The sequence below is a fragment of the Tremella mesenterica genome, assembly GCF_000271645.1.
Source record: "Tremella mesenterica DSM 1558 unplaced genomic scaffold TREMEscaffold_1, whole genome shotgun sequence".
Taxonomy (NCBI): Eukaryota; Fungi; Basidiomycota; class Tremellomycetes; order Tremellales; family Tremellaceae; genus Tremella; species Tremella mesenterica.
In genome coordinates, this window is record NW_006711225.1 from 4156390 (window position 1) to 4168199 (window position 11810).

The following is an 11810-nucleotide window of genomic DNA, read 5'->3' on the forward strand; positions in this document are numbered from 1 at the left end:
TTGTGACTTGCATGAAGACAATATGAGACCCCGTGGAATGTGTACAATTCGTGTCAAGTTGTACAGGGAGAGTGTTAGATGAAGCACGGACGAATGCGATGAGAAAACTCACATTCCAAGAGTACTTGAAGGGCAGGAGAATCCTGACCGTAGTTGGTGACTACGACACAAGAACATCCCACGACCTTACGTGGTTTCCCCTCTCGGTCAATCTTAGCCAACCCGGCCCATTGACCGAGGACCTTCGCATCGGAAACTTTGATGAGTTGGATGCTGTGTTCCGCGCAGAGCGCCTCGATGAGTTTGAGGTATTCGGCTAGAGTGTGAAGAACATAGTAGGGTCCGAGGGGTAGGGACAATAAACGAAATAGTCAAAGTCGATTTGGAGTATGATGAGAGGAAGAAACATGTAAAAGTATAGCGACAAAAATGAAGAGACCCATGTCAGCTAGATCGAACGGTAGTATAGACATGACGACGACTCACCCTCAGTCACAGTCTCAACCAATACACATAAATGTGCTTCCCTTTTGTCCAAAGCTTTGGCGCATTCTCTAAGTCCTCTGGCAAGACCATCATGGACCAAAGCTAGCTTGATAACTTCTTGCAAAGCATCTTCTACGGACATGGGACCAGACTTTTCAGCTGAAACTTCGGCGACTTCGACGGCTTCGACCTCGGCCGCGGGGGGGTTGGAAGTTTCAGAACCAGCGTCAGACATTTTGAATAGCCTTCTTCCGCTGTGAGATTATGATAGAGAGGAAGGAGTTTGGGTAGGTTGAAAGTGGTTCGTTAGGTTGAGGATTTGGAAGTTGAAAGTGAAGTTTCGAACGGTGTCGGTGTTTGTCGGGAATTTTGATCGGGAAAGATGTGGCATGATATATGGTAGTGGCATGTGGCAGTTTTCGTTATTGCTCACCGTGATTTGAGTTCTGTGATCTGGGATGAAGGAACTACGAGTATGTACTTGTGGGTGCGTGAGGGAGATACTGTACTTGCAGGAGCTGGAACACACGATCCTATGCAGAAATAAAATGAGCATGCTATGATTCTATCACTTTCATTTCCTGACAAAAGATTATACCATCCTTCTCCAGATCCGCACTCCCCCTCTGCGCTCAGGTTCATCCTGGAGTAAATCGAACCCGTTCCACATCTGCCACACTTCTTCATACCCCATTCGTACCAATGTCTCTCGCACTGTTCGATCATCCTGCTGTGACGAGTCACGCCTTTCAAGTAACTCGCCGAAGAGGATGATGTGCGACAGTGCGGTTGTGTCGAAGTGAGGGATAGAACCTCGAGGAGACGTATGAGGAGTGGATATCGGTGAATGTGGGAAGACGTTTTCAAGGTATGTGATGGGACCCCAATAAAACACTTGCTGCTGTGTGATATGGGAATGATCCTCACTGTAGACGTCAGCCATTGACACTTCCCTTTCAGTCGCATCAATGTCAAGAGTCACGTGCAGCAACACTAACATGGGGATATGGATGATATTGTACTCGAATGTGCACTTACCGTAGAGGTGGCTCGCAAGTCAGAAACCAAGCTGGAACATTACGATGTAAATGACTCATCCATGGTGTAGAATGACAAGGCATCAATCCTACCACCCCGGTCACCTGTCCCACCTTGCCCGTGCGAAGGACATTCATCACTTCCACTTGAGCCCTTCCATGAAAAAGGTTCAGATATGCAAATGGCAGGATAGGCAAGAGTAATATGACGTAAAAGGGTATTTTTGGAAACCGACAATATTGTCTGATACTTTGGCGAAAATGGTAGCATCCTCCAAAGTTGGGTATGTAACCTTTGACGAGAGGAGCAATGGCAAAGAGAAGAAGGGGCGGGAGGAAAGGGTGCAGAAATCTCCATTCAGAGTGCGGAGAAAGAGATAGAATGGTGATTGAGAAGGTGATACTTCGTGCTAGTATCCGTAGTCCTGGCGGACGATCGAGTTTTATCAGGAAAGAAGGTAGGTGGGAAGAAGGGAACAAACAGGAGATGAAGCCGGGAATGACCCATGGGAGAGTGGGAAATAGCATAATGGGTATTGATTGTGTAAGATGATAGAAAGGGGTGGTCGAGCCGTAGAATGAAGAAATGTCGAGGAAGATGTTTCGGTGAAAGAAAGTTAAAATGGGAAAGACTAATCGTCCTGTGAAGTGGTAGTCAATTGCTGTTGACGCTGCCAAAACCATGAGCCTGAGACATCAGCATTTTGCACTAAAAACGGTTGAAATCAGGACTCACACCGTTATAGCGCTGGTCACCATCGTGCCCAAAGAGGAAAGTACACCATGATACTTGTACTGACGAGCGAGGAGCTCTACCCCCATATAAGCCCAGAAAGGAAGCGTAGTCGGCCGGATACATATCGCCGTGGTTGCAAGTGCAACACTCAAAATCAGCGAGTCTTTGGGTCTGTACACGTCAGTCACATGGGGCAGACACAGAAATCGCTCACGGTGTATGTCCTCTCAAATTCCATCTCATTCGGTCCATCACGATGTAGTTCAACTCTTCAACATGCTTATTCGCCTGTTTCTCCTGCGGTTTCTCGATGTTACTTGGAACGATATTTCCAGCTGTTCCGTCCAGTGACGATATGGGAACTTTCTCGTTCTGTCGATTCTCCGAGCCTACTTGATCGACAGGCACATGAGATGGTACTTCCGGAGGAGGTAAGGGAAAGTATGTCAGAGCCATCGTGGTGAGCATTGTCTCTGGTGAAGTCGATAGTGCCCTCGGGAGCAAATGGGCGTTGAAGAGGGATGTAAGGGAAAGAAAGAGCTGAGATGGTAAGCCAGAACAACGTAACGAGTGAGAAGCTTACTGCACCTGCAGCAGATCCTTCACCTATGAGCTTGGACGAAAGACGGTAGGTATACCAATCAGTCATAGCAGCTACGAACACACCGATGATTCGAGGTGCTACCACCTGGTCCGTCAGCCCACACATTAACGTTGCTCTTCCATGCCAGTCTTGTCTCCTTGTTTGATCGACAATTCACACGGCCGAAAGTGAGAAGAGCAAGCGTTCATATGAGTTGAGTAGGTAAAAGTTGGGCGGGGAGCAAAAAGGACGTACCAAGAGGAATGTATCGTCAAGCTTACAAAACCTCAATAATTGATATACCCCCACGAAGAGACTCGGCCAGAACCAGCTTCTCATCCTACCTCCTTCCACTACATCTCCCCACCAGCTACCTTGTGAACTACTTGGTAGATCACGCCATTCCCAAGTGAGATGACCGTACCCGAATACGTGATGATGAGCAGGTTCGAGAGCTTGATAAAATTCGTCGGGTTGGAAGTAAGTTTGAGGGATTAAGAGCCATAATGATCTGAAAAGGAGTGACAAGAGGAGAGCTTTATGAATCATTCTTGTTCCCTGATTGTCGTCCTCCCAACTTCATCGCCAAATGTTCGAGATTGAGATAACGGTGAGAAGGAGAAAGATCATATTGTGGACTTATCGGTGTCTCGGCCATGGTGGTAAGGTATGGTTGTCCATGCATCGATTGGTTGAAATACCTTTCCGTCGGAAGCTTGCGCTTTCTCACGGTTGCCCACATTCCATTCGAATGTCCCCTCTCCCCAAGTTGGTTCACATACAACTTGAGTGATCTAACAATTCAAAACCATCATGGTAAGTGCTCAGACCTCGATAGGAATAAGACAGCTGAACTAAAGTCTCTTTCATACCTCCAACAAGAGTCCTCTCCTTGTGAGTGTTATTAATCAACACGGCTCGCTTAGCACTGGCTAATTTGATAGCTCATCCCGATGCCATCTGGGCACTTTCATGGACTTCAGCAGATCGATTAATCTCAGGTTGTGCCGACGGGCATATAAGGGTATACGATCCCTCCGACTTGACTGTACCTCTACAGGATATCCATGCTAATCCTCTCGCCATCTCTTCTCTGGCCACTTCGAGCGATGGGAGATACGCCCTGTCGGGAAGTTTAGATGGGACAGTCGCTTTGTTAGATCTTGAATCAGGGGAAGAGGTAGGGAAGTCTGATACTGGTCGAGAGAAGATTGGAGATACTAGTGATTCTATTACTTCATCTCATTCCCTTTCAAAACTGACTGACAGCACTACCAGCTTTCGCATGTGCTGTACATCCTTCTCTTTCATGCTGGGCTTGGTCAGGTCGATCTTCCAAACTTGGTTTCCGAACAATACCTAAAGATTCCATCTCTAAAATAATCACGGAAGATATCAATGGTCAAGGGGAATCATCCTTTAATCCATTATCTGGTGAAGCAAGGGTTATAGATACTGGGAAAGGTAAATTCGGTATGGACGTAAAATTCGTAAATCCTTCTCATTCGCTTCATACGAACGAGCTGAAAGGAGAGTCACCAGATGGACAAAGTTTAGCTTTGGCCACTGAATCAGGACAGATTATGATCGTCGATGTGGAAACTGGAGAGGTATTGGCAACTTATACTTCCCATGCGATGGCAGTGAGGACTATTTCATGGTCAGAAGATTCTCAAGTGAGTTTGTTCATTTCTCCCCCTCTGACCCTTATAGAATATATGTATTCCTTTTTCCCTCGGAGTGATGAACCAAATCAAGACTATCGACTGATCTCGTAGTGGCTCTTTTCTGGATCCGACGATCATCGAATTGTTATACATGATGTCCGAGCAGGATCCAAATCAGGCCAAACTAGAGGAGAAGGTGCGGTCGCTATATTACAAGGACATCAAAGTTGGGTTTTACGTGTTTCCGCTGGTCCAGATGGCAAGTTGCTCGGATCTGGGTGAGTTTTTCCCCCTATATTCTACAATCTCGACCATCTCCATCTCTTTATCATGCATGGTCATGGATGCCGCATGATCCATCGTCTCTAAACCATTGAGAAGTTCACAAATTGTTTTGCTGATCATATAGAGGAGCAGATAATATGGTCAAATTGTGGGACATCGGACAACGAAGCTGCGTTTCAACCATACAGACTTCGTCTGAGGTGTGGGGATTAGACTGGCAACCCGCTTCGGTCGGTGGTTCAGGTGTAGGGAAGCAATTCGCCATTGCGGGAGAAGATAAAATGGTGACGATATATCGTGCTGCCGGATCTTCATAGTCCTCAGTGCATATATCCTCCCAAAGAAGGGTGATCTGGGCAGGAATTGAAGATGGAAGCAAAAAGTAGTGATTCACAAGTACATAACGTCTCACGCAAACAAAAAGCATGTCACATCCATATTTTTCATGTCACACAAATTTACTCACCCCGCATGCTCTACAATTTCTGTGATTATTTTACCAGATACAATCTTGCTACGCATTTGTTCTGGTATTGGTTTCTCTTCGAAATCACCCTCTTCCCCCGTAGGAACGCTGATATTGATCGAACTGGTTTTACTCGTGATAATCTCCACTTTTTCCATGCACTCTTTACTCAGGTATATGGACCCCGAGTCGGTGGTATCGATTTGGATGGTAGGGATCGTACCTGTAATTTGAACTTCGAACGAGGGTGACGAGGTGATGGATAGTGTGGAGACGGCAGTGTCAAGTACGACGGCAGTTTTCTTGCATCCGACTGGTGATTAGTGGTGTTCCCTCCGGGTGACAATCCATCTGTTATGTGCTTAGTACTGTCTGCACCATAACACGAAATACCTTATTTTCTCTCGACTGGAAACCACGACAGCTTGTAGAACAGGGTAGTGACTCACCCATTGATACAGCGTTAATCTTCCCGGAGATCTTGATGACCGAATTCTTGCAACTGAAGATGTGTACAGTGTGGTTCAATTCAGTATCTTCAATGACGATGTTTTTATTGTCTTCTTGGTTCTCCTGTGACTTGTCAGTCTCTCGATCACTCTAATGGTCACGGCGAGAAAACAGCGTGACAGTGAATGCGACTTTGACAATTAACTCACAACCAGCCACTTGTTCCCACCCTCTAATTCCAGTCTCGCGGGTTTCTTAGTCGTCGTCGGAGCACTTGAACCAGGTTTCGGCTTGAGGGCAGGTGGAGAACGCTTGACGCTCGTATCTGGCACTGTCCCCGATGCCCGCAAGTCGGGATTCTTGTGAGTCATTTGAGACGGGTCCACTTTCTTCAGACCAGAAGTGACGGCACCACCACGATTGAGAGCTGCGAGTAAGGCAGCTTGACCTCCTGCTGCCGGTGCAGATGACGTAGTCCCGATAGGGGGTGGTGGGGGCGGAGGTGGTGGTGCTGAACCTGCAGAAGGTGCATTGGTCGTAGAAATCGACGAAGGTGCAGGGGGTCCCTGGTGGCATTAGCTGATACGCTGATGCATAAGGGACGAGGCTTACCTTAGGGTTCCAAGCTACTCCGGTGGTATGCCATTGTTTGACATATTTCTGCAACTGATCGAGTAAATCTGAGAATGATTTGGACCAAGCAACAGCATCCGGGTTGCTACATGTCAACGAGACCTCACTCTCAAACTTCGATACTTCCGAAGAAGCAAAACTAAACGACTTACGTTTCTTTGAATTGTTTTATCACTCTATCCCCCCAGAACTGAGCGGCACTTTTCATCTCAGTCACGAATGGTGCTGGAGCCGGTTCCTTTCTCCTCAGCAATCACTCACTTACCACAACATGGGAGGAGAGGACTTACCACTTGTACCCAGCCCCAAGCACTCACACCTTCACTCACGGTACTCAAACATGTACCCCATTCCCTGCCTTTTTTGCTCCGATTTAGAGTCTCTTTAGTCTCCATGACAGCTTGGATAGCATCTGCCTGTGGTTTGAGCAGAGGAAGGAGTGTATTTGCAGAAGGTTTGCTATGTTTTGATGCCATCTCTAAGAACGCCAACTGGGCAGAACACAAGGGTTCGAGTAATGCCACCTATAGTATCAGTGTTGCTCAAATTCAGTCAAGCAAGAAATGGAACGCACATGTTGCTCAACGATTCCACCGAGTTTCTTAGATTGAGCAATGCAAGCGGCCAGTGCGTCGTCCATAATCTGGGTTTGGTAAGCCTGCACGGCGGGACTCATGGTCTCTGTCGGGGTAGTTTGAGCTGGAGCTGAAGCTGAAGCTTCGGGTGGGGGTGGAGGTGGTGGTGCTGGAGCGGGTGGAGCGGACGTCTGTGGCGAGACAACATGATTGGAGACGAGATCATGATCTGCCGCGGTGGGTGATCGAAGTGATGACGTTGGAGCTGGGGATGATTGTGACATGGCGACATCTTCGAGTCGAGAAGTGACAGCTGAGGTATCAGCTGCAGCTAACTGTATATGCTTTGAGACAAGGTCGATTATGATCCGAGCGATGAAGTGACAATGTAACCTACCTTCGAGTCTTTTCCTGTGAACACTTGTCAGTCACAGATGACACAAAGGGCATTGAGTAGACTCACAAGATGGTGCCGAAAGAATGTAGCCCTTGACCTTGGCCAGCAGCCAGAGCGGAATTGGGCATGATGGAGGTGTATGCGTGCTATAAAAGGAGTATGCCGAGCTAGAGCTGAGGAATGTAGAGACAGAAGTGAGGGTTACGAGGATTGATGCACCGAGCTCGGATCGCGTGGCAGTCACGATACGACGAGGTAGAAGGGGGGTGAGGCGATGACAGAGTGACAGAACAGTCAAGCGAAACGAGCAAGCTGGCATGCAGCACGCTATGTGAGGAGGATAGACCAACAAACGAGAGATACCCTTGACTGCTTGTAAGTGATGATAGAAGAGGAAGAACAGAGAGGCGACCACGATCGAGAGACTGAGACTTCCTTCCGCCATCTTCCCTCCACATCATCCCTTCACCCTTGACCTATCATACCCATCAAGTTGCGACTGATCATGGACAGCATACGTGTCGCTCGAGTTGAAAATGTTCTCCTTGAACGTCCCATACCCCCAACGACACCTGATGGAACACCTACCCGTCAACGACTCGACGGAACCCTTCATCTCACACCTCATCACCTCATCTTCTCCCCTACGCCTGATGACCCATCTTCATCCAGGTCTCCTTCTCAACCAGAAGAGATATGGGTCCCATATCCTTCCATAACATTACTCACCCGATTACCTCAAGGTATACAAGGTTTATATCCACTTCAAATCCGTACGAGGACATTTGACAGCTATGTCTTTTTATTCCCTAAAGCTATGGAAGGTGGTGCTGAGGATGTTTGGCAGAGTGTGAAGGACTGTGCTGTTGCATGTGAGTCTAATTCTTACCTCCGCATACGAATGCTGATAATCTAGCTTCAGTGGAACAACTATACGCCTTCTTCTATTCCCTACCACCACCTGACCCTTCTGGTTCTCATTCATTTACGAAAGAATCAACATTCTCACCAGATGCTCCTTCACCTTTGACGACCTCCCCACCGAAAGCTCTTTTACCCTCTTTGATGCCTGCTAATCCATCTGCCGAACCGTCGACAGGATGGGGAACGTTCAACCCCCGAGCAGAGTTCGCTCGTCAAGGTGTAGGATCTCGTACCAAAGCTTGGAGGTTTACAGATATCAACAAAGATTATTCCTTTTGTCCTACATATCCTAGCAAGCTGGTCGTCCCTAGTCGCATAAGCGATTCAACTCTTGTATACGCGGGCAAATATCGTAGCAAGGCAAGAATACCCGCTCTGACCTATCTTCACTGGGCCAATCAGGTGCGGTTGCACTGTCCTCCCCAATCACTCATATATTTCCAAACGTAACTCAGACTAACTGGCAGGCTTCGATTACACGATCATCTCAACCTATGGTCGGTCTGAAAAACTCTCGATCAGCACAAGATGAACGTTTAGTTGAATGTATCTTTTCATCACACCTCTCAGCTGAGAACGCCTACTTCCAAACCGCCCCAGATCCCCTTTCTTCCGTTCAAACCTCCCCTTCCTCCGCCATCGCATCCTTACCCCCAATTTACGGATCCACCTCGACCAATCTCATCATCGATGCTCGGCCAACCACGAACGCTATGGCAAACGTGGCCATGGGGGCAGGAACAGAAAATATGGACAATTATCGAACTGGCAAGAAAGCGTATCTAGGGATCGACAACATTCACGTCATGCGTAACTCCCTTCGAACCATTGCTGAAGCTATCGTGGAGTCAGAGATGACCAGTACTCCCATAGATCGAGGTTTACTAAGGAAGAGCAATTGGTTACGACACATATCGACTCTATTGGACGGTGCTTTAGTCATCGTTCGTAATATCCACTTGAACGCATCTCATGTCCTCATACATTGTTCAGACGGATGGGATCGGACATCTCAACTTTCAGCCGTGGCGCAAATCTGTCTCGATCCGTATTATCGTACCCTACACGGGTTCAAGGTGCTTATAGAGAAAGATTGGTTAGCGTTTGGCCATAAATTTCTTGATCGGTCAGGACATCTTTCTTCAGAGAAGTTGTTCACCGTGACAGATGTTCTTGATGACGAATCGGATGAGGAAGCTCCAAATGGTGCACAACGTGCTGCGCAAGCTTTTTTCGCAAGCGTGCAAAAGCAATTTGCTAGTAAATCTCATTTGAAAGAAATTTCACCAGTCTTTGCTCAATTCCTTGAATGTGTTTATCAAATCATGCGTCAATATCCCAAACGATTCGAGTTTAACGAGAATCTTTTACTTGACATACATTATCATCTCTACGCTTGTCAATTCGGTACTTTCTTATTCAACAATGAACGTGATCGTAGAGTACCCATATCTGGAAAACCTTATGTAAATCGTACAGTTTCCGCATGGGATTGGTTCGATCGACCTAAACAACAAGAAGGATATCTCAATTCGGAATATGATCCCAAGCTGGACGAATCTACATCTCGGGAGAATAGCGCGGATCAAGGTGTGCTCATGCCTGATCCCAAGGATGTCAAATTCTGGTTCAGACTTTTTCGAAGGGGGGATGAAGAGATGAATGGGTCAAAGTTGGCATTACAACAAGCTCCAGGAGCTGATATGTTAGGACCGGTGGGTGCAGGTCAACCAGATCCTATCTCAATCGAAGGTGTCATTTCTGGATTATCCATCTCCACATCGGACAATATCATCTCCACACGATCATCTACCAACCCCTCTCCGGCTCCACCGGAATCAAGGTCAGTTCCGAATCTCATGGAAGAAGAGAGGAAGAAAGATACTTTCAGACCTTATTCCACTTCGTCAGCTTTTTCCCTTCAACCGCATGGGAGACAATCTCAGACACAAAACACTTCGACTGGGGGGTGGAATTGGGGACAATTGTCACAAATCTCATCTGGAGCGTTGAATGTGATACAAGGAGCAGCGAGGGAGATCAAGAATATCTCACAGGACGCTTTGAGTCAGATCCGAGCAGAGGGAAATGCGGATGGAGAGACTTGGGAGAGAGTAGACGCAGCGAGTCAATACCCGGCTCCTGGTTTACCAGCGCCGAGATTACCTACCAGTTTAGCTCAAGGAGGGTTGAGGATACCGTCAGAGACGAATCCTTGGTCTACTGAAACGACTATGAAAAGAGAGCCGAGTCCGGTCAATCCGTGGGGAAACAAATTGGGTCAATCTATCAGTACTTCAGAACTGTCAGGGAAGGAAGTGGGAGCGGGGATTGGGGATGAGGGCAAGATGGGAAAAGATGAAGATAAGGTCATCGTGGAAGCAGCTATGGGAGGCGAGAGGAAAGCTTGGGATCCACTTGGAGCGTTGTAGATTTTAGACATATCAACATTTCACGTCTGACGTTCATATCAGTCTTTATGACATGTCATGAGTCATATGGAGGGTGCAACAGCACGCAAAGAGCGCTTGAAATAGTGAGAAGGCAGTGTGATGGATGATACGTGTGCATGGGATATAATCATGTGAAAGGATTTTCGATTTCTGTTCATTAGCCCCTACCATGCTACCTCGCTGCACAAATGGGGAGGGGGGAGGTTGACCGTACATCAAGGTGTGCCCAACGACGAAAGACTGAAGCACCTCATGACCCTTGTTTTTGATGAAATCAGAACACATAGGGAGTGAAGAGGATCACAAGGAAGGTGTAGCGATATGGAGTGAGAGGAAGATACAAGGGGCAGGGAAGAGGAACAAACCTGCAGATCCATCGGTAGGTAATATAAGTGTTATATTAGGTCCTCGAAGAACTACCAAACCTAATGATCGAGAAGGCATACCGTCTATTGTCAGTTTAATGTCCTATAACATGTCTAACTTCTCTATGATCTGCGAAATAGTATGATTTGGAAGACAAGAAAGAAAAACTCACTTTCGAATTCTTCAACTACATCGTCCATTACAAGGTTCATAAGTTGATCGAAACCTTTCAAAGTGCCTGTCACTGAATATCAGATATATCGTCGCTTCACCTTCACAATAACCTCCATATTCAAAGAAAAGAAGAGTTCACGTTCTCCTCGAGAAGGATGATTCCCACCAGTATGACCGCATCATTACGATAATCTTGACTTTCGGTGTAGCGAAGGGTAGAGGTTTAAGGTGGTATGAGAGGTTCAAGGTCAGTACATTCAAGGGCAGGGCTAAAGGGAGCAAGGTGTGAAGTGCTCAGTCATGATAATACTTTGAAAGGTGAAGATGAAGGTATGAGAGATAAGAGTGATACAGAAAAACTTACCCTCCCTCGCACCCATGAATTTGACCCGGATGGACTTGTCAACATAATTCGCCAGATTCAAAATTGATTCTCTCTTCTTTTTCTCTCCTCTATCTGGACCTGCTGGAGCGGCACCACGACCTCTTTGGGGAGCTCCTCTTGGCTGTCATGTCAGTGGATGGTTATGTGAGAATACGTGAAAGACTCGCCTTGGCTGACATGGTGAAGATGGTGA

The 11810-nt window shown here is 47.0% G+C and overlaps 5 protein-coding genes across 5 annotated transcripts in view; 1 reads left to right on the plus strand and 4 right to left on the minus strand.

Annotated features, from left to right (window-relative positions):
* The window catches only part of TREMEDRAFT_37184 (uncharacterized protein), a 2298-nt gene extending 1510 nt beyond the window's left edge, over positions 1-788 (minus strand). Inside the window, exons 1-2 of the mRNA XM_007000815.1 lie at positions 487-788; positions 113-316 (exon numbers count right to left, since the gene is read on the minus strand). Of these exons, the coding sequence (XP_007000877.1) occupies positions 113-316; positions 487-721 (439 nt within the window). The 5' untranslated portion in view covers positions 722-788. The remainder of the gene's footprint in view (positions 1-112; positions 317-486) is intronic.
* Positions 789-1009: 221 nt separating this feature from the next.
* TREMEDRAFT_70911 (uncharacterized protein) lies at positions 1010-4153 on the minus strand (the record flags this gene model as incomplete). Its single annotated transcript, XM_007002006.1, has 7 exons — positions 1010-1412; positions 1525-2211; positions 2260-2468; positions 2515-2799; positions 2843-2947; positions 3098-3353; positions 4110-4153. The coding sequence occupies 7 exons, from the start codon at positions 4151-4153 to the stop codon at positions 1079-1081; spliced, it is 1920 nt and encodes a 639-aa protein (XP_007002068.1). The 3' UTR covers positions 1010-1078.
* Positions 4154-5256: 1103 nt separating this feature from the next.
* TREMEDRAFT_42219 (uncharacterized protein) lies at positions 5257-7232 on the minus strand (the record flags this gene model as incomplete). Its single annotated transcript, XM_007000945.1, has 7 exons — positions 6918-7232; positions 6634-6867; positions 6496-6581; positions 6323-6428; positions 5920-6276; positions 5710-5833; positions 5257-5573 (listed from the first exon to the last, which is right to left on the minus strand). Exons 1-7 carry the CDS (start codon positions 7200-7202, stop codon positions 5257-5259), a joined length of 1509 nt encoding a protein of 502 aa, XP_007001007.1. The 5' UTR covers positions 7203-7232.
* Positions 7233-7820: 588 nt separating this feature from the next.
* TREMEDRAFT_70913 (uncharacterized protein) lies at positions 7821-10737 on the plus strand (the record flags this gene model as incomplete). Its single annotated transcript, XM_007002007.1, has 3 exons — positions 7821-8187; positions 8232-8641; positions 8707-10737. 3 exons carry the CDS (start codon positions 7821-7823, stop codon positions 10669-10671), a joined length of 2742 nt encoding a protein of 913 aa, XP_007002069.1. The 3' UTR covers positions 10672-10737.
* Positions 10738-11061: 324 nt separating this feature from the next.
* Positions 11062-11681, minus strand: TREMEDRAFT_24108 (uncharacterized protein; the record flags this gene model as incomplete). Its single annotated transcript, XM_007000413.1, has 3 exons — positions 11062-11141; positions 11231-11302; positions 11597-11681. Coding segments are annotated over 3 exons (237 nt in total), but the record flags the coding sequence as incomplete, so codon positions are not given.
* Between the last annotated feature and the right edge of the window lie 129 nt (positions 11682-11810).